General features: G+C 37.6%; 4 protein-coding genes across 4 annotated transcripts in view; all 4 read left to right on the plus strand.

The window, feature by feature from the left end:
- Nucleotides 1-940, plus strand: part of LOC111792240 (CDK5RAP1-like protein) — a 5,242-nt gene extending 4,302 nt beyond the window's left edge. The window contains exon 3 of the mRNA XM_023673597.1: nucleotides 308-940. Coding sequence (XP_023529365.1) covers nucleotides 308-810 — 503 coding nt within the window. The 3' untranslated portion in view covers nucleotides 811-940. The remainder of the gene's footprint in view (nucleotides 1-307) is intronic.
- A 1,068-nt stretch (nucleotides 941-2,008) lies between these two features.
- LOC111792241 (protein RETICULATA-RELATED 1, chloroplastic) lies at nucleotides 2,009-8,802 on the plus strand (the record flags this gene model as incomplete). Its single annotated transcript, XM_023673598.1, is given in 8 exon segments — nucleotides 2,009-2,658; nucleotides 5,555-5,719; nucleotides 5,800-5,892; nucleotides 6,016-6,131; nucleotides 7,326-7,424; nucleotides 7,511-7,816; nucleotides 7,901-8,065; nucleotides 8,230-8,802. Coding segments are annotated over 8 exon segments (1,620 nt in total). The 3' UTR covers nucleotides 8,519-8,802.
- Nucleotides 8,803-11,536: 2,734 nt separating this feature from the next.
- On the plus strand, nucleotides 11,537-14,684 carry LOC111792242 (F-box protein At1g10780-like). The gene is made up of 4 exons (XM_023673599.1): nucleotides 11,537-11,705; nucleotides 12,218-12,960; nucleotides 13,886-14,166; nucleotides 14,250-14,684. The coding sequence occupies exons 2-4, from the start codon at nucleotides 12,219-12,221 to the stop codon at nucleotides 14,484-14,486; spliced, it is 1,260 nt and encodes a 419-aa protein (XP_023529367.1). The 5' UTR covers nucleotides 11,537-11,705; nucleotide 12,218; the 3' UTR covers nucleotides 14,487-14,684.
- A 1,804-nt stretch (nucleotides 14,685-16,488) lies between these two features.
- LOC111792124 (transmembrane emp24 domain-containing protein p24delta4-like) lies at nucleotides 16,489-21,784 on the plus strand. Its single transcript, XM_023673459.1, has 4 exons — nucleotides 16,489-16,838; nucleotides 17,500-17,712; nucleotides 21,238-21,314; nucleotides 21,413-21,784. Exons 1-4 carry the CDS (start codon nucleotides 16,626-16,628, stop codon nucleotides 21,555-21,557), a joined length of 648 nt encoding a protein of 215 aa, XP_023529227.1. The 5' UTR covers nucleotides 16,489-16,625; the 3' UTR covers nucleotides 21,558-21,784.
- The last annotated feature ends 270 nt before the right edge of the window (nucleotides 21,785-22,054 follow it).

Raw genomic sequence — 22,054 nt, forward strand, 5'->3', positions numbered from 1 at the left:
CCCCCCCCCCCCCCCCCCCCCAGGGCTCGGCTTCCTCACTGGCACATCATCTAATGTCTGGCCATTCAAACAACACACAACACACATCACTTTCCTTCATTTTATTTAGTAAATTGTTGTCATGGTTGGTTGTAGTAAGGAATTTTGAGCTGCCTTCTTTCTCTACTGAAGAACATCGATGGCATGTCAAATACCTGGTTTGATACTGTCACAGAGCTTACTGTGTTTGATGCATATCATATTCAATTTTGTCAGCAATGTAGCGGTATTACTCTCCTTATACACCATTCCTTATTCCAATTTACAGGTTTCTGTGGCGAGACCGAAGAAGAACATGCTGACACTCTAAGTCTGATTAACGAAGTCGGGTACGATATGGCTTACATGTTTGCATATAGCATGAGGGAAAAAACTCATGCACATCGAAACTATGTCGATGACGTTCCAGAGGAAGTGAAACAGAGGAGACTCACCGAACTCATCGAAACGTTTCGAAACAGTACAGGACAGTGTTATGATATGCAAATTGGTAGTATCCAATTGGTTCTTGTTGAAGGACCAAACAAGAGAGCCCCAGAGACGGAGATGATCGGCAAGAGTGACCGAGGTCATAGAGTTTCGTTTGTTAATGTAGCTGTTCCACATCGAGATGGCGATTACGATGGACATCGGAAAGTGGCGTTTGGTGACTTTGTTGAAGTTCGTATATCGAAATCGACACGAGCATCGTTGTTTGGAGAGGCACTTGCTGTTACAAAACTAAGCTCATTTTACAACAGTATGGATGAATCAATTGCTTGTGTGAGCTGAAGTTGTAATGAATTTTGATCATTTTGATTTGTGATGAAATGTTTAATACACTTGGGGTACTTTATTTATTAGTTTCATTGCACGTTTGTTTCTATTCAAAGTGTAAAAATGTCATTGAATCTTGGCTATAGCTGTCTTATGTTGTGCTGGGTCGGGTCGGTTTGCAGGTTGATATTTTTTTGGTTGAGTTAGATTTTTTTAAATAATTTTAAAAAAATTACCCGACAATCGAATCCGACTTGAAAATAAAGAGTTGAATTGAGTTAAAAACTTTATTCAAGTTGTTTTGTGTACGTCTTGAATGTGAAATTCCACATCGGTTGGGGAGTAGAACGAACAATTCTTTATAAGGGCGTGAAAATCTCTCTCTAGTAAACGCATTTTAAAAACGTTGAAAGAAAGTCGGAAAGAGAAAGCTCAAAGAGGACAATATTTACTAGAGGTGGGTTTGATGTGCTAGCGAGGAGGTTGAGCCTCGAAGGGGGTAGATACGAGGCGGTGTGCCAACAAGGACGCTAGGCCTAGAAAGGAGTGGATTGGAGGGTCCCACATTGAGACGCTAGGCCTAGAAAGGAGTGGATTGGAGGGTCCCACATTGATTGGAGAAGGGAACGAGTGTCAGCAAGTGGACACAAGGCAGGCTGTGCGTCAACAAGGACATTAGGCGGGAGGTGGGTTTGAGCCATTACAAAAGGTATCAGAGCCATATATGGAACAATGTGCTAACGAGGAGGCTAAGCCTCGAAAGGGGTGGACACGAGGTGGTGTCCCAGCAAAGACGCTAGGCCCTGAAAGGGATGGCTTGGGGGGGGTCCCACATTGATTGGAGAAGGGAACGAGTGTCAGCAAGTGGACACGAGGCGGACGGTGCATCAACAAGGACACTAGGTTTTGAAAGAGGGTGGATTAGGGGGTCCCACATCGATTGGAGAAGGGAACGAGTGCCAGCGAAGACGCTAAACCTTAAGCCCTGAAGGAGGGGTGAATTGTGAGATCCCACATCAGTTAGAGAGGAGAACGAACTATTATTTATAAAGGTGTGGAAACAGTTCTCCGGACAAGACGTGGTTTAAAAAATCTTGAGGAAAAATCCAAAGAGTGCGGGGGGCATAATTGAAATATAGCAATATTGTAGAGGGTATTTTAGACATTTTCTCAAACACAAAGAACCGACTCGGACCGGCCCGGCCCGGCCTAGGGAAAGAACCGACTCAGCGGGTCAATATGCTCGTTTAGGATTGTGTTCTTCTTCGTGGCTTCCGCAGGCGGCTATCCTTAATCCATTAAAACCCCTTCTTCATCTCCTTCGCTCTCTCCTTTTTGTTTTCTCTCTCTAAAATCCCCATCCCAGAGAGAGGGAATCAGAGTTCCAATTCAGAATCTTTCATCTTCCTCTGCGATTCAATTTCGATGAACATTTAGGGGAAAAAGCATCCGATTAAACGTTATCCATAGTCGAAAATGTCTCATGCGGTGTTCCAGACGGCTCAAATCATGCCCATCCACACCCAGCTTCCCACCACCAAGCTATGGATGCCGCTGCCTGTCAAACTCGGTTCTTCCCAACGAACCAGAACAGTTCTGGTGGTGAAAGCCGTCACCACTTTTTCTCCTCCTCCTTCTCATTCTTCTTCTTCTTCGGATGATTCAGATGGGAATTCCATTGCTCTGTTAGAGCGTTGCTTTGCAGCCCCATCTTCGCCTGCTGGTTCTGACTCCTCTCTCGCCGTTACATCTTCCTCCTCTTCCGGACCTGTTATGAAAGGCAAATATGGTGCCCTTGGTGCTGTTACCTTGGAGAAATCCAAGCTTGATATGTCTCAGAAGCAGACCAGGTCTAGCCCCGAGGTGAGTTTTTCGTTTTTGGTTTCGTTCACTTCGATTAATACATGCTTTGATGTTCTTTCTCTGTGGATTGTGATGTGAAATGTTTCATAGTTGGAAAAACAGCTTTAATTTTTTAGCGATACTATGCTTTGTTTTGGCTCCCCTGTATGAGGAACATGATCTTAACTTGGGAGGTTTTTATTAATCACGTTTATGGCAATTAATGACAGAACTTTCCTATCTCAGCCTAACTCGGAATTTTAATCCCATCCGAGAGTTCATGCTTTTTGTTGCCTTTATCTGTATAAAGTTATTCTATTAGATTTTTAATCTTATCCTCTGCCTAGTTGAACAATACTATGTGTGTTAAGTGAAGTGTACGATTTAAGCAACAAAAATCCGTTGCTTATAGTTTTTATTATCATAAATGGAATTGAACAACATATATATCTACGATGTTTGTTGATTTTCGTGAACTTTAAGCAACAAAAATCTGTTTCGGATGTTTGTTGATTTTCGTGAACTTTGTTTAACTGGCATGTTCCCTTCATAGAATGCTTCGGCTTGTTTATTCGGGAACGATTTAACTTCTCTGCAGTAAGTGAATTTTCTTCCAAATTGGCTGAAATGTATTAATGGATAAAGAACCCGTGGATTGCAATGAGGATTGACACTTACAATATCTGTTCACCTTCACATGTCTAAATATTTTCCTTGCAGCTATACGTTTTAAAGATCCGCAGTCCCATGTTTCTATGAGAACGAAAGTTGGTCTTGGGGAGGTACAGGAGTTGTGTGTTGTGGTGAGGGGGGAAACCTTGTTGGTTAATTTTTTTTGTTTTTGGGCAAGAAACTAGTGGTGTAATTGGAAATGAATCTAGGTGTGCCATTTCCCCCTTCTGTTTGAACAAAAATCTATTAGGACACCATTAATAACTACAAGCATACTTCTCAACCATCACTAGTAAGCTAGACATATTGGTTATTAGGGGTCAATAAAAAAAGTAATGGGCTTAGCGGGAATGACTTCAAATCATGGTGGGTACCTGTTTAGGATTTAATGTCCTACAAGTTTTCTCAACCAAATGTAGTAGGTTCAAACGATTGGCTCGTGATATTAGGCGAGGTCAATACAAGATGGTGTGGACACTCGTCGATAAAAAATGAGTTCACTTCTCATGTTTATTGGGTGCTGGACTTATGGTTGGATAGAAGTAGTAATTTCCATTATCCACTAGTTGATTGACTGAAAAATTAGTCATTCATGAAAGCAAGCTTATATGAAATTGTTTTGAATTGATGGCTTCCTCATATTTTCCTGTCCCCTCTCTTCATTCCCCCCCTTCCATTCATGGCTTCCCTCCTCTTCCCTCGGCAGTCACATTTCCCCTTCCAAGCATTTCATCTTGATGAGATAGAATTACTCACAAGGCATTATCACAGTTGATGATAAATCATTTTTTATCTTGATTGATGGTAAGTATAAAGGAAGTCATGCTAGGATTACAGAATTTGGACAAGACTCATCTTTCTCCATCTCCCTAAGCTGGATCTCTCTTTACTGGCTTATGAACTTCAGTGTTTAAGTATTTGTTAAACTTTTCTGGCTTACCCACAAAGGTGAAAACTGTTATCTGGGCCAAAAACATTTTAATAAAAGAGGTTTTATTATAGTGATAAGAAAGTTTTGACCACACTAGCAGAAAAAGCTCATTATCGCTTTTGGAGAAGGAAAGATCGGCAAGTCATCTTTGTAGTCTCTAATCTCAATTTTCTAGAAAATGATGACAGCCTGGTACTCCCCTCTTATAAAGATCACTGTTGAAAAATGAAAGGTATAGATGGCCTTGAGAATTTTATCCCAGAGAACACAGAATATCAGCCCTTCCACGTTTATGGTCCTACATCAGCAGCCAATGACTCTCAAGGGACATGTTGGCGCACTAGGTAGTTGAATGTGTGCCTAACAAAGAGCATTATTCCTCTCTTTCTAAGCCCCAATTCTGAGAGCATGAGGAAGAGCAGCCCATTGCAATTTAACATTGTAAACTGTTCAATCTCTCAGAAATCAACAAAGTTCTTGTGGTTTAGTGCTGAAAAGTTGAAAAACCTACTTTTTGCTTCTTTCTAATGAACCTCGAAACAGCTTATGCAGTACTTTGAGTTCTAGTTTGGCACTTAACCAGTCACCTGATAGGATTTCGGGAAGCCAGCTTGTGTTGTCTTTAGGATGACTCATAACCATACCGACAACGTTACATAGAAAATTTTCAGTGGATAAAAAATGTGGTGCGAGGATTCCTTGCAAGAAAAATCAATTTTGACAAACTTGCAGAGAAAAGGACAGATTGATATTTTTTGCCATCTATCTTGAATATTAACTCCTTTGTCTTGGAAAGCAAAAAAACCAAGGGAATTCTTTGACTTTATTAAGATATTCGTGTTTCTCCAGAGCCTTCCTCAGCTTCTTAGCCTTGGAGAAGGAGGAAGAACCAATAAACTTGCAAATAATAATATGTTAGCCCAAACATTTGTATTATCTATTGTTAGCATAGTTGCATGAAGAAAAAAATGTACATAAATAGGATTGGGTCTTTCTATCAGAGGTTTGGTTGATTTGTAAATGGTAGGATTTGCTCAAGAACTGTCAACCAAACTCTTTTGTGGTCTTTGTTAATATACAAAAGTTACTGTTATTATTATTATTATTGTTTTGTGCTTGACAGTTGGCACCTAGCCTTAGAGTACTATTGCACTCTAGTGTGCTTTAAATACAATATTTTGTTTTTCGTTTTTCTTTTTTGATGATTTAGTTCAGTTGGTGGAATTAAGCATTTCTGCTATATTGTTGGTTGAGTTATTGCATTTTCTCTATTCCAAGTGTTTGGTACTAAAATGATGTAATTACAAATCGTAGACTGCAATTGGGGGAGGTGGTGGAGATATTGGCAAGAAAATTAATCATGGCGGTGGTGATGGTGGGGATGATGACGGTGATGACGACGATTATTATGATGAATTCGACGATGGGGATGAGGGAGATGAAGGTGGCCTATTTCGGAGAAGGCAATTTCTCGAAGAGGTATAGGATTTGTTTGTGATGAATCTGTTGCTGTTGTTTTTTATGGGCACAATTTTAGCACTAACTTTGTATTCCTCCAGCTTTTTGATCGTAAATTTGTAGATGCAGTCTTAAATGAGTGGCAGAAGACAATAATGGATTTGCCTGCTGGTTTTCGTCAGGCTTATGAAATGGTAGTGTATTTTCTTATTAATCTAATTTTTTCTTTGGGGAACAGGAAATAGTATCATTTTCATTACGTGTTAATTACTTTAGCCTTGAACTTTGGCCTGATGCTGACCGTTTATTTATTCTAGGGTTTAGTTAGCTCGGCTCAAATGGTAAAATTCTTAGCAATAAATGCCAGGCCAACCACAACTCGGTTCATTTCACGAACGCTTCCTCAAGGAATCTCCCGATCTTTCATTGGCAGGTAATTTTCTTTTAAAACATCATGTACATTGTACGAGGTCTGCCTTTCGTTCATTAGGTAACTGACTTTAATTCTTTTGCCAATTCACCATTCTATGAAGGGGGAAAACTGGGGCACTTGCTTAGAAGACCATTTCTCCATTAATCATATACGTCTTAAGATTAGAACCTAAACCTATTTTAAGCAACGAGATAGTGCAATGTCTAATGCTAAATTATCTGTTCATTATACAAGATATTTAATCTTGCTGGTATTACGTTTTATGGTCGAAGCTATGCTAGGCATTTATTATCCTTGATTATAATGTTACTTCTCTAACTTCAATCAGGTAGTTGTGTTCAGGGTTTCTGACTTCTTATTACTGCTTATACTTTATGACTCATTGCTGCTCCCTCCGTCTAAGTTCCTTGCTGGCAACTTTTTGTTCTTTTATAGACAAGCATGGTAGACAAAGGGCACACCATGCCAAAGATATTTTTTTCATAACAGATAGTTGGGGTTTCAAATTTTGTAAGAATGGCAATGCCCTTCTTTCAGTAGATCAAAAGCTGTCCCAAGTTTTCAATTTCTATAAAGATTTTTTTAATAAATTTTTAAAATAAAGATCACATAGAATTGCCATATCAGACTCCCGGACTCCGAAAAGTCGTTTGCACTTAAAAATAAAGGGCACACCTCTTCGTTTGCACTTAAAAATACTTTTTGACATTTTGAAAAGTCGTTCAAAACAGACTCCCAGACTCCGAGTACAAAACGTTAGAGCACACCAATTCGATTCAAGAAATTTGATGGCCCCAACAATTGATGGTTGCTTTTCTGTAACGACCCAGATCCACCGCTAGCAGATATTGTCCTCTTTGGGCTTTCCCTTTCGGGCTTCCCCTCAAGGCTTTAAAACTCGTCTGCTAGGGGAAGGTTTCCACGCCCTTATAAAGGGTGATTTGTTCTCCTCCCCAACCAATGTGGGACATCACATTTTCTGACCAAATTTCATAAAGTAGATATGAATATCGTATTTTAGATCAACGAATCTATTATAATGTTCTCAATCTTAAATATTCTCTGATTGTTCCCAATGCTTGAATTTTCTCTGTACATGATCCCTAGTGTTATTTCGGTGAAAGACTGCATGTTCCCTTTGAGAGAATATATATAGTTATAAAATTTAACTCATGATATCATATATTTGCTCAGGATGTTAGCAGATCCTGCCTTTCTCTATAGGCTTCTTTTAGAGCAGGCTGCTACGATTGGTTGCACAGCTTGGTGGGAAATAAAGAATCGCAAGGATAGGTTCGTCCTCTAGTCTTATGTAAAACTTTGTTCATCATATTATTTAATTTGCTTGGCTACAAACCTTTGTATTGTTGTGACTCCAGGATCAAACAGGAATGGGATCTGGCGCTCATTAATGTTCTTACTGTAACTGCGTGCAATGCTATTGTTGTTTGGTCGCTTGCTCCGTGCCGTTCGTATGGAAATACATTCCGATTTGATTTGCAAAATACACTGCAGAAACTTCCCAATAATTTATTTGAAAAAAGTTATCCTATGAGGGAATTTGACTTGCAAAAGAGAATCCATTCATTCTTCTACAAAGCTGCCGAGTTGTGCATGGTCGGTATAACCGCGGGAGCAGCTCAAGGTGCTTTGTCCAATTTTCTGGCCAAGAAAAAGAAGGATAGGTAAAGGTTATTTCATTTTGACAATCGAAAGGCTTACCGAGTGCTCCATTTTTCGTGACTTGGAATTGTGTACTTGTTTACCAGGCTATCTGTATCAGTTCCAACTGTGAGCACCAACGCTCTCGGTTATGGCGCTTTTCTCGGGCTCTATGCTAATCTCCGGTATCAGTTATTATGTGGTTTTGACCGAGCAATGATCAATCATTTTGATGTCATTGGAGTCGCTCTGTTTTTCAGCTCTGCATTGAGGTTTGTTCTTTTCTCCCCCTTGTGAAATTTATGTCTAGTCGAACCTTAAACTTTCCCGTTTTTCTTACGACCTTAGTTTAAACAAAGGGTGTTGAGCCATCTTATCCAAAAAGACAGTGTTAGCTAAAGAATGTTGAATGAAACTATTCTGGAACTGTCTGTAGGGTTTTGAATGTGCAACTAGGAGAAAGATCAAGATTGGCTTGGCTTGGAGTAGAGGCAGATCCACTGGTTCAGTCGAGCGACCTCTTGCAGAAGGTTTACAACCGACGTTCGGAAGACGTTAATAGGTCTTCTTCAAAATGGTTTATTTCAAAGAACGCCATAACTTCTGGTCTTGGACTTCTCGGTCTCAAACAGACCGGTGCTGACTCCGTCTCTGAAGGTGAATCAATACCGAAAGCACGGAGGAAGAGAATTGTTCGAAAAAAGGTAACGGCAGGTTCGTCGTGATCTTTCTTTCCTGTCGATGCATTCTTCAATTCCCAGTTTTGCAGTACGACAATAGATTTGGTGCAAAGTGACCATATAAATCTTTGATAAAATGTAGTTGCTAGGTGGATAATATTTCCTTTGATGTACCCTGAGATCCAACTGGAAGGATTCATTTTAAAACTGAAATGATGCAATTGTTGTATAATTTCTCTTTGTTTTCCACAGGCTAGATTGAGTGCTTAGTGGTTTTCTTCTGCTGTTATCTCTTACTGAATAAGGTTATCAAAGTAGTTTGCATCGGATCGGATTGAGTTAGAGCTCGTTTGAAATGACGTTATGAATACTTTTAACGTTTTAAAATCTTTTATTTTTCTTGGCAAGTATTTTGAAAGTCATTCCAAACGAGTTTTTGTTCATTTCACGGAAATGTTGGCAAAGATTCTCGGGAATTTTTTACCACAAGAGTAACTTGGTGCCGACGTGAAGGAAATATACACGAGGCTTTTCAATGTGGTTTACTTAGGTCATTGACCGCGTTCGAACCATATAACACCATTTAACTCTAATGTTATAGTCATTTGTCACAACGGGTGCAACCTCTGACGACTCACAACATGGGTTGGCTTAGTTGTGGTTTTCTTTTTCGGAATTTTTTTTACCACAGGAGTAACTTGGTGCGATGTGAAGGAAATATACACGAGACTTTTCAATGTGTTATTTGAGTTAAAACCTGTGGTTTACTTAGGTCATTGACTGGTTCGAACCATACAACATCATTTAACTCTAATGTTCTAGTCATTTGTCACAACTAGTGCAACCTCCGACTCACAATATGGGTCGGTTTAATTGTGTTTTTTTTTTTCTTAATATTTGAGAGTGATTTTAGAATAACTAAAATTGCTTATCTATCATAATCGTGACATGACAATGGTGAGAACGTGATTTTGAAACCAGAATCGTGATGGTTGATGATGTTGAGAGTCAATCACTTTTTTTTATCTCTATTATTATTATTTTTTTATTGTTATTATTATTATTTTTTATTATTATTATTATTATTTTTTTTTTTTTTTTCTTGTTTCAAATCTATATTTAAATTATTTACAANTTTTTTTTTTTTTTGCTTGTTTCAAATCTATATTTAAATTATTTACAAATGCAATAGATGAATAAATATACGACGAGACGATACAATTTTGGGAAAGTTATAATTTTGACGTTATAACATATGACGTTATAATTTTGTTTTTACGTCTCACAATTATACAATCTTACCTATACTTCAAGAAATCATTTAATGTAGGTCATGTTCCCGATATGATCGCAACCCGTCAATAAAAATTTAAAATTGTGGGTCCTACTTTTACGATCGATTATGTTTACCATATTTTACAATGGAATTAATCTTTACGTGACTTTGCACCAAATATATTTAACTTACCATCTATATTTTGGCTTACTTTAACCGCTCTCGTAACTTTTGTTTCTTCCTCCTCTTTTCTTCTCCTACTTTCTTTCTAGATCTTTTTAAGGTCGATAAAAAAAACGTTAAAATCTACAATTATTTTTTATAGTTTTATTAAAATTTATTCTCATTGTTATACTGCAATAATAACGATATTTTTTTATCATTGTTTTAGCGAGAAAGGAAAGTCAAGTTTCAAATAGATTTCTAGTCTTGTAGGTTAGCTCTATCCAAAAACCGTAACTTTTCCATAAATCGGAACATAGTTGGACGAAGCCACGAAGGAGAGCGTTTAGATTGTCTTTTATCAAGTAGTTTTAGTCATATATGTGAGAATGATAATAAGAACTAAATCAATATTGGTCTTTTATAAACCGTAACCTTTCCATCTCGATGATATTGAATTGTATTAAAATATTATGAATAATAATATCGAAACGATCAAATCAATAAGACGTTACAAAAATCTTAAAAGAACCATTTGGGATATATAAGTCACGTAAGTGGAAATTTATTAAAATATATAAATTAAGGGTAACGGGCACTAAAAACGCTAAGATATTTGCAAATTTAGCAAAATAAAATAATATAATTTTTTTTTTATGATTCCAATTTTACTCTTATTGATGGATCAATAGTAGAGATGTCGGACAGACAGAGTGAGAATAGAGATAACTTCTCCGTCCCCATCCCGCCACCTAATCATTCTTCATTCCCACAAATTCTCCATTTACTTTTGTGGGATTCGGGGTCCGTAATTTTTTTAATTTATTATTTTAAAAAAACCCAATAAATTAATATATTTCTTAAAACGTAATTTCTCCAAATTCAAATTTTAAGAAATAAATCTATAATTAATTAAATAGCCATACAAATATATATATATATATATATATATATATATATATATATATATATATATATTATTTTATTTTATTTCGAAATGTAGTACCAAACAATTCCTTTCGTATACTAATGGTAAATGTATTTTTATTTAAAAAATTTTTAAAAAAATTAAGAGTATTAATGAAATAAAGTATTAAGGTTTTCGTCTAAATGTATTTTTATTTTTAAAAAAATTAAAAAAATTAAAGGTATTAATGAAATAAAGTATTAACTTGTAAATGTATTTTTATTTTTAAAAAAATTAAAAAAAATTAAGGGTATTAATGGAATAAAGTATTAACTATTTAAAAAATTAAAAAAAATGAAAGGTACTCGTGAAATAAAGTATTAATGATTTTCATCTAAATGTATTTTTATTTTTAAAAAAATTAAAAAAAATTAAGAGTATTAATGAAATAAAGTATTAACGATTCTAGTCCTAATGATAGTTTAAAACTTTTCTCGAGGGTATTTTTAATTTTTTTTAATATAAAGTTTAAGGATAATTTTGGACGGGAAATATAAAATTTAAGAATATTTTTTTATTAATTTATGAAGTAAAATAAAATAAAATAAAATTAAAAAAAAAAAAAAAAAAAAAAAAAAAAAANGAAGAGGGAGAGATAATAATCGTCCCTCCTAACTTCCACAAGCTTTCAAGTTTTTTGAAAAACACCCTCCCAAATCCAAACCCCCTCCTCTTCCAAACGTCTCTATAAGTGCGCTCCTTCTTCCTTCCCTCTCTCTCTCTCTATCTCTTTCTCTCTCTAGGTTGCCGCTTTTGCTTCTTCTTCCACCAACCCCAACTCTCAGATCCTCTTCCCCACAATACCCACTTCCCACATTTCGCTAATTGTAAGCCCCAAATCTTGATTTCGCTATTTTCCTTTCATGGGTTTTGCTCGGATTCTTTGTTCTTGTTCTTGTTGTTCTTGTTGTTCTTCTTCTTGAATCTTTGATGCTGTTTTGTCTTTGTTTGATTTTTTATTCACTTTAGCTACTGAACTATGCAATTTCTACTGATTTCTTGGGCTGTTTTGTCTTTGTTCTTGTTAATCAAGAACTTTTAACACATTGTTTGATTCTAATTCATCGGGGAAATCTGTTTTCCTTTCACCCTTTTGGATCTATTGTTTCATTTTGGAGGAATTTTGAAAGAGATTTTCATGTAGAACAGTTTGTAACTTATGATTTTCTATGATTTGTGTGCGAATTCAGTGGATTTTGTTGAATCAATCAGCTTGTGAGTTCTTCTATATTCAACAATGTTGTGTTGAATGATTTGATTAACGTTTCTCCCCTGCTAATTTTTCGTTAGTGGAATGTTTGATTTCTGACCACAATCTGTTTGATAAATTTCCTCACAGAATGGACTCACTTCCAGATGCTATTATTCAGTACATCTTGTCACATATGACCAATGCTCGCGACGTAGCTGTCTGCAATTGCGTATCCAAGCGTTGGAAAGACTCGACGCCCTACATTAAAAGTCTCTATTTCCCTCGCAATTCCTTCGACAGTCATTCGGGCGAGTCGAGTCCTGACGTCATCGTTTGCAGGATAGTTTCATCCATTGTTCGCTTGGAGGAGCTTGTTGTTTATAGTCCATTTACTAGTGCTGGTCTTGCTTCATGGCTGTCTAGTATCGGCCCCTCGCTTCGACGACTCGAGCTACGAATGGATAATTTGGTTGATCTACAAGCTTGTCAAGATAGCCCTTCCAAGTTGGAATACCTTAAATCTGCTGAAAAATTGGAGTCACTTAAATTATGGGGTGTCTTAATGACACATTCACCTAGGTGGGATGTGTTCCAAAAGCTAAAAAACCTTGAGATTGTTGGTGCCAAGTTAGAGGATCCTGCATTGAACTCTGCTCTTCGTGCATGTCCTAATCTATCCAATTTATTGCTCCTTGGCTGTGAAGGTTTAACTTCAGTTTCAATTGAGCTGAAGCACTTAGAACAGTGTAAGCTGGACTTCTATGGCTTGGGGAACTGCTCACTTATGATCAATTCCCCTAAACTTCAACTCCTTGAAGTTCAAGGATTTAGTTGGATTAGAGCCCGTGGGACAAGTTCCTTGACAAGTCTTTCAATTGCAAATAATGCAGGTAATCATCACAACTACAAAGTCTTCCACAAGTTCTTATGAACAACTAGAACTACACTTAAAAAAGTTAATCCAAACTCATTTGAAGACCTTTGTGATCATGATTATGTTCTTTATCTTTATGGTTTGTGAGCACGACACGATTCACGGGATGTATTCGTTTCTTGTATGCAACCCTTTAAAGGGAAGAGTCTCTACTAGGTGGAAGTTGTAGAGGATTATTGGGAAGGAGTCTCACGTTGGCTAATTTAGGGAATGATCATAGGTTTATAAGTAAGGAATACATCTCCATTGGTATGAGGCCTTTTGGGGAAACCAAAAGCAAAGCCATGAGAGCTTATGCTCAAAGTGGACAATATCGTATCATTGTGGAGAGTCGTTATTCCTAACATGGTATTGGAGTCATGTCCTTAACTTAGCCATGTCAATAGAATTCTCAAATGTCTAACAAAGAAGTTGTGAGCCTCGAAAGTGTAGTCAAAAGTGACTCAAGTGTCGAACAAAGGGTATGCTTTGTACCCTTTGTTCGAGGGCTCTAGAGAAAGGAGTCGAGCCTCAATTAAGGGGAAGCTGTTCGAGGGGAGGATTGTTGGGAGGGAGTCCCACATAGGTTTATAAGGAATACATCTCCATTGGTATGAGGCCTTTTGGGGAAACCAAAAGTAAAGCCACGAAAGCTTATGTTCAAAGTGGACAATATCATACCATTGTGGAGGGTCGGGATTCCTAACAGAAGTTTGCAAGTGCATTACTTCAAGCTACTTTGATACTCATTTCAAGCCCTTGAATAGTCACTTGATACTCATTCCATGACCTTGAATAGTCATTTGATACTCATTTCAAGACCTTGAATAGTCATTTGATACTCATTTCAAGACCTTGAATAGTCATTTGATACTCATTTTCTTCTTTCTTTATGTTTACAGGAAGAGTTTACATGGTGGATTTTGATAAGCTTGGTTCATTGGAGTCTCTTTCCATAAGAGGAGTCCAATGGTGTTGGGATGCAATAAGCAAAATGCTTGAATGGGGGAGTGAGGTTAAGCATCTTTACATGAAGGTTGAGTTCACTGGAGACTTTGATGCACTTGAGCCCTTCCCTGAGATTGACTTTGTTGAGTTTTTCAATCACCATCCGAAGTTGCAAAAGTTTGACATTCATGGAGCCATGTTTGCTGCACTTTGCCCCAAGAACAGCATTAAAAATGTAAGTAGGATCACTGCCAAGCAAGATAGATTCTTCTTGAGATGGGTTTCTTGGCTTATAACTTACGTTTTTTTGGTACTTAGGTCGATCCGGACTTTGTAATCTCGTGTTTGGAGGAAGTATCGGTTTTGGTTCGATCGCCGTTGAATGCTGAACAAAAGATGAATACTCTCGAGTCATTGATAAAGTATGGCAAGAATTTAAAGACACTGGTGATAAAGATTCTTCGGATGAAGAGTAGTCATAGCAGTGCTGATGATTTCTTTGATGAAATTTGCAAGTTTAGATATTTGAACCGCAAGATCGTTCGTATCGAATAGAAGCACAAGTGAGGCACTTTTCTCCTCATTTGTGGTTTTATTTGATCATTCTTCTTTTGAATTCTCTGATTACAGGTTGATCGGCTGAAATGATTAACTTAGTTTGATCATTCTTTTACGAATGCTAATTGCTTGATTACCATATTCTTCGACGGACGATCGATCAAAGATGATCAAAAAGACATTCAAGTTGATGTTTTTTTGCCTTCGAGCATAGCTTAATCTGTCAAGTTACCTTCTTTTATTGATCGTAGGTTTGAAGTTCTACTTGTTTGAATTGTAATATTAAAAGAAAAATGAAAGTAGACTTATATGGTCGAAGAAATGTATTTTGTTTATTGGATATGAATAATCCTTGGTTTGGAGGAATGATGACATATCTTCCCTAATAAAGATTGGATAAACGTTTTGAAGTTCAGTTGTTTAAGGCATATGGTTTTAATGTCGGGATTCTTAGTTCAACAAAAAATCTCTCAAAGAAGGGTCTAGACGTGTCTCGAGACATCATGTCTTTCTGCTTAACTTGTGAGGTTAACACAATCTCTCAAATAAGGGCTCGAACATGTCTCGAGACATCGTGTATTTCTACTAAATTCAAGAATTTAGCACAAAATCTCTCAAATAGGGATCAGAACGTGCCTCGAGACACCATGTCTAAACTAGCTATCTTAGCTCTATTTCATTAAGAATCGAATCCTCATAACAACCCATACTCCATCGTTTCCATGGAGAGGTCGATGCTTCCATGTAACATGAAAGTAGCTATGGTGGTGATTGTGAATGTGTCAATAGTGGTGTTTGTGAACAACCAACGTCCAATCACTACCAATTAGTCATCATCTCTCGATTGCTAATTAGTTATTATCGTGTCGAAGTTGTCTATGTTGGTAACCACGAAATAACCAACGTGCAATCACTAACAATTAGTATCACCACTCAAAGGTGCCTATGGCGTTAACTATGAAATATCATCGTATAGCTAACCAAGCCATGAATAAAAACACGTCCTAAAATTTTTTATAAAACGTGTTCCACAACACTTATAACTCATACATTCAGCAACCATACAAGTGCAACATATTGAGTCGTTTATTTTAAGGTATGAAATCCAATTTGAACGAGAATCTCAACGTTAAACAAGAAATTAAATACTACTATAATATTTTGTTAGGTTTACCAAAATTACCACTTACCCAAAAGTAAGTATCTAAACGTTTGGGCCTCGATCCCGACAAGTAATAAATTTCAAAAAGTGTGATGTCGCACGTTGGTTGGGAGGAGAACAAATCACCTTTTATAAAAGTGTGGAAACCTTCCCTTAGCAGACCCGTTTTAAAGCCTCGAGGGGAAGGCCGAAAGGGAAAGCCCAAAGAGAACAATATTTGCTAGTTTGGCGGGCCTGTGTCATTACAAATGGTATTAGAGCCGATGTGCTAGCCTTCTCGCTGTTCTCCGAAGGGTGTAGACATGAGGCGGTGTGTCAGTAAGGACACTGGCCTTCTGGCTGTTCCCCGAAGGGTGTAGACATGAGGCGGTGTGCCAGTAAGGACACCGACCTTCTCGTTGTTCCCCGAAGGGTGTAGATATGAGGCGGTGCCTTCTTGCTGTTCCCCGAATGGTGTAGACATGAGGCAGTGTGCCAGTAAGGACAATGGCCTTCTCGCTGTTACTCGAAGGGTGTAGACATGAGGTGGTGTGCCAGTAAGAACACTGGCCCCATTGCCTTCTCGCTGTTCCCCGAAGGGTGTAAACATGAGGCGGTGTGCCAGTAAGGACGATGACCTTCTCGCTGTTCCTCGAAGGGTGTAGACATTAGGCGGTGTGCCAATAAGGACACCGGCCCCAAAGGGGTGGATTTGGTGGTGGTCCCACATGGATTGGAGGAAGTAACGAGGGCCGGTGGGCCCCGCAAATATTTTAAACAAATTAATGAGAAAAAAAGGTTATTTCAAATTAATTAAAAAAAAATTGAAGTGTTGAAAATTGGGAGTATAAGTTAGCATGGCGGCGTACCACCGAAATTCTTCCAGTTTTCTAAAAACATCGTGCAAAAGAGAGTTGAATTGGAAACGAAGCAAGAGTCAAAGTAAAGATTCAAGAACAGTGCGAGAGAAATAGAGAGAATCGGAGAAGACAGCAATGGAGCGGCGGAGGATGATTCTGCCTTCTTTGCTGTTGATTTTGAGCTTTTTGGCGGCGGATCTTGTGCGCCCCACCCATGCTGTTTGGTTCAACCTTCCTTCTACGGGAACCAAGTGTGTGTCTGAGGAAATCCATAACAACGTCGTTGTTTTGGCTGATTATGTTGTGATCTCTGAGAATTATACTCATGCGCCCACCGTCTCCGTCAAGGTGAACTCCCTCTGCTATCTTTTTCCCCTGGATCGGTCAACGCTAGGGTTTTTCAATGATCTTATTTTATTTTCTTTCTGGATTTGTCTGGTTAATTGAAGAATCACTGCGATGAACTGAAATTACGGAATATTTTGATTGCTTATCTTGGACGGATCGAATACAGATCTTTTCGTTTTTCTCAGATTTTGTAGTGTTGTATTATGCACGAATATGGTGGAAAATGGATGTTATTGGTGCCGGGTGGGCGTTGGGTGCTGTTAGAAACATCCACGTTCACATACATTCAATAGTAGACTGACTGTTAAAGGACAATGTGATTGTTGGAACAGTGGGGCTTCTTCTTTGTGCCTGTTGGGTTCTCTTCACTTGAGTTTTAGTTCTTGTGATATAATTGATTTCGTTTTGTGGCTCTTCCCTTAGTCACTTGGGCTTTTGTAGATTTTAAAGTTAACTTCCACCCAGCTCGTTTGTTTCTCTTGAAATTAGAAGAATCACCAGATTTATTTTGTTTGATTGCCAAATATTTCACATTTATCTTGAACGGATTTGAAGGAATATTCGAAGACATGATAAATCAGATCTTTTCCCTGCCGATGTCTTGATCTATGTTTTTGTATCATTGGCTTAATATTCCATTTGTATATTTTCCCTCTCTAAGGTAACATCACCATACGGGAACAACCTCTACCACAAGGAGAATCAAACAAATGGGCAGTTTGCATTCACCACAGCAGAGGCTGGCAACCATTTGGCATGCTTTTGGATTGATGGCCATCATGAGCGTGGTGGTGATGTTAGCTTAAGTCTTGAATGGAGAACTGGAATTACAGCTAAGGACTGGGAATCAGTTGCAAAAAAGGAAAAAATTGAGGTGCGTTACACTCTTAAACTGAGGCATACACTTCCAAGATATGTTGACATTGACTTGCCATTTACTGGATGGTTGAAAAAAGTATCTATTTAGAGATTTACTTACTATAGTATTACAAAGCCACTGAAGTCTTATTGATATTTGTTTGCATATCAATCCAATTGTAACACATGGTTTATGTATGTGCCAAGCCCTTCGTTCTCTCACAAAATAGAATTGACGTGGTTAAAATGCCAACATTAAGACAGTGAACCTGCTGATTATGCAGCTCAGCTATGATATTTTTTTTGAAGTTGGTACACTTAAAAGGCTTTTAGAAAGGGACATAACAGAACTTCAGTGTTGAATATTTGGTCTTTAACTGAAGTTCTGAATCATGTATCATGACTGTAATAACTCTAAAGAACATCCAATGTATGGACTAAAGATAGAAAATCTTGGATTGAGGCTTTACTCTTCCTCTTTTAAATTTCATTCATTGATGAAATGTTTTGTTTCTTCTAAAAAGAAACGGCTAGCATCTTCGTATTTTTGTTTGTCACTCCTTTTTCATTTTCTGGAGTCATCTTTTGACTGGTCTAATTTTAGTTTATCCAATTGTTCAGTTTTAACGTAGGTTTCATTTGAATAATTTTGTGCTCGGTGGGAGTTAGTCGGTAAAGGGATGTTCTTACAAAAAATAAGCACATTTTTTTGGTTGCATATGGCTGAGTTAATTTTTTTGAGGTGGACTAGGATGCAATAGCTATTTGGAGTTTTGACTTGAGGTGTGATCAAATCAAGATTTAACAACTAATAGAATTTGTTTGCTTTTAATAATAATAAAATTGAGAGCTTGATTGTGTTGGGAATTAGATACTTGTGTCATACACGCCCCAAAAATGGATTTATAAAAAATCTCAATTGGAAAAAGAAAATATCACAGTACCATTATAGTTATACAAATCTTTTGACAAATTACACGAAGTAGAGAGGAGTCTAAATCCAAGATTCCAACCTCAGTGTTCCTCATACTGCTGTTCCACATACCACCGATCCACAAAGAAGCCAATGGAACCAACAATTTTGTTAAAGGCAACTGCAAGGGAATATCAAGGACCCAAAAATCCTCCTAAAACAAGATTATATCTCCCTTTACAAAGAAGAAAATTTTCACCTGAAACAGTGTTTCTTGAGACAGGGCTACATGCTTTTGGAGTTTGAAGCACCTCTAGCTTGCACTATCCAATTACCTGAGACTAACTAGTGTTTACTATCTTTGTAGCGACTAGGCCTGATTCTAGTGAGTAGGACCCTGTTTATAGTGAGTAGGACCCTTCTAGCTGCTGATTAGTTCCCCTTCACTTGTGAAGGAGAGGTTTCCATTCCACGGCAGTTTTGTCAACAAATATATTTTGGGTCGGAAACTTCGTTCTCAAAAGAGGGGATGCAGTCGTCATGATTTCCTTCTTAGGGCATTAATTTCTATCTAAAGTTTCTAATCTCAGTCATTTAGCAAGGGTGCTTAAAAATAGGGGGAGTTAAAAGTCCAGACCTCTCAAGTGCTAGTGGTTGGGTATTATTGTTTCATTTTATATTGTAAACAACTTTGAGTTTATTTTCAATATCGGAGTCCTATCAATTGCTGGTCTTCTTGGGCTTGTAATACCAATTTAAGAAGCGCCTTGTGTTCTTGGAAAGTGTGGCTACGAACAAGAATACCTTAGAAGAGTGCTAAAGCACTTGGTTTGAGACTTTAGAAGTAAATGATTTTATCCTTGTCCAACTTGTTGATCTCCTTTCCCCAGGTGCAATTAGGACAATGGACACTGACTTCCCTTGATATTGATATGTTCCATATTTAGGTAGACTATTCCTCTTTTCCATCCCGTGCACTGCCTGCATACTTAGTACCGGTCTGATTGGATCAAACATTCAAACCTTGACTTGTACTTCTACCTTCAACCATTCACAAAACTACTCTCCAAGACTTCCTTTGATATATCAGACAAAAACACGACAAAGATTTCAGAAAGCTTCGAATACTCTCTCTTTTTGGATAAGAAAATTTCATTGATAGTATGAAATTACAAAAGATGGGGAGAACCCAAAAGGATAGTTACAAAAGACCTCTCCAATTGGTTTAGAGGGTAGCAAAGCTATAGGAATGGAATGGAAGAGAGTATTTACACCAAGTCACGACTGTATTAATTATAGCCTAAAAAAATCTATAGTAGGATAATTCCTTTTCTTGAAAGATTCTTCTGTTTCTTTCTCACCAAATGTTCCAGCAAAAAGCTCTAATAGATTTCTCCCATAAAATCTTCTTCGTCCTTGTGAAAGAGTGTCCTCCATGGGTGAATTAAGGGAGAAGATGTGGATTTTCTGAGAGGACCATATGCCAGTTGAATGTCGAGCTTCCAATCCTCTCTCATGCTGCCTTCTTGTCATACAGCAACAACTTTCTGCACTGGGATTCTTCTTTGAGGAAGGAAATTGAGATAGTAGTAGAGCTTTAATTTCTACCCAAGTCTGAATTGCTCTTCCATAATCAGCCCATTGGAACCCTTTTGCTTCTGAAAAAAAAAAAAAAAAATCTCACATTCATTTCCAAGGAATCCTTTGGACAACATTCCGGAGGGCACTCAATCCTTATTGCACATCAGCTAGCACTACTGTTGTTTTGTGTTTGTGTGTGTGTGTGTGTTTACTTTATTTTTTTATTGGGATACAGAGAAAGGTACTATTAACAAGAGGAACCAAACAAAAGAAGGGAGATGAGGTATCATCCCCACAAGGCCAAAGGGTTAAAAAATGAGTCCGAATTGGCCAGAATCTATGCAAGATCGTAATTACAAAAAATTAATCCAAGGAACACAAGTGGAAGCATATAACATAGAGAAGCGAGCACCATTTCCTCCTCTGCCGTGGTTTCATCTTTTGTTCCTTTGTCAATACTAATGAATTTCTTAGCTTGCCTAACGTAACGAGGAGGGAGTTCAGGGTTCTCTAGTGAGCATAAACGAGAGAGAGAGGTTTAAGACTGTCTAACAAGCATGAACCAGAAAGAGATGGACATTCCAAGATGGATTGGAGGGATATGGTTTGAGGTCTAACGCTGAATCAGAGTAAGAGGATTAGATGAGAGCAATGGTTGAAGACCATGAGGGATGGAGACTGAAGACTAGGAGAGAACTCACTTGGATTAGGGTGGAAAATTATGTTTTCGACCAAGCATCATGTCCATAAACTTCAACCATTTTTTTTTTATAAAACGAACACCAATGCAGTTGCCTCAATAGCTTGTCAAAACATTTCGATAGGCGTCTTAGTGCGTGCTTTTGCAATGATTCCTCAACTGAATCAAAACAAGGCTCTGTATTTGCATGTGTATGCGCTTGACGTCTAAGCACATTTCTAAATCACTAACTAAGATGATAAGTTTCTATTCTTAGATTTACCACTGAGAATTTCTCTTATATTTCTGCATTTTATATATCTTCTCTTCCATAACCTCGAAGTCCTTTCCAAATCGCTATCTTGTAGGGCGTTGAGCTTGAGCTCCGGAAACTCGAAGGCGTGGTAGAGGCTATTCATGAGAACATTTTGTACCTAAAAGAAAGGTAATCTACGATGGAAAAACTATTCAAATTCTCTACAAAATTTTCTCCATGAATGTTTTGAGTAACTATTTGGTGTAATGTATATATGAACCACACAGGGAAGCAGAAATGAGGATAGTAAGTGAGAAAACAAATGGAAGAGTGGCGTGGTTTAGCATAATGTCTTTGGGTGTTTGTATTTTGGCTTCAACACTTCAACTGTGGTACTTGAAGCGATTCTTCCAGAAAAAGAAGCTCATTTAAAACAGTAATCCATCTTCTTTCTTGTTCTCTGAATTTCTTTTCTTACAATCTAGCATCACACAAATCTTATAGTTACAGAATTGTTTCATCACGGATTTTCGTTTAAATTCATTATCTTATGAGCCTTAGGTACCTCGATAGTCTGCGATGTCGAATATTACTTATTTGTTACTCATTCAAAACGCGTCTTATTTCTAAGCAATCTAACATATTACCAGTTTATCTATGATAGGATATACCAAATTTAGTTGTGTTGCTTGTCAAATGCTTTTCGTTTCGTAATCGTAGGCCATTTCTTATAATAATATGGTCACTTGTAATGGGCACCTTCTTCGTGCCATCCTCTTGTTTAGCTGGTTTACGAGGTACGACCTGATTTTCGACTTAGAATTTGGTTTCATTTTCAAAAAGTTATGCTTGATTTGAAGGATATGAGAGAAAGATACCAAAAAAATACTTGCAATGGAACACAATTCTTTATATTTGAGGTATGCCTA

This window comes from Cucurbita pepo, chromosome LG04 (genome assembly GCF_002806865.2).
Source record: "Cucurbita pepo subsp. pepo cultivar mu-cu-16 chromosome LG04, ASM280686v2, whole genome shotgun sequence".
NCBI classification, from domain to species: Eukaryota; Viridiplantae; Streptophyta; class Magnoliopsida; order Cucurbitales; family Cucurbitaceae; genus Cucurbita; species Cucurbita pepo.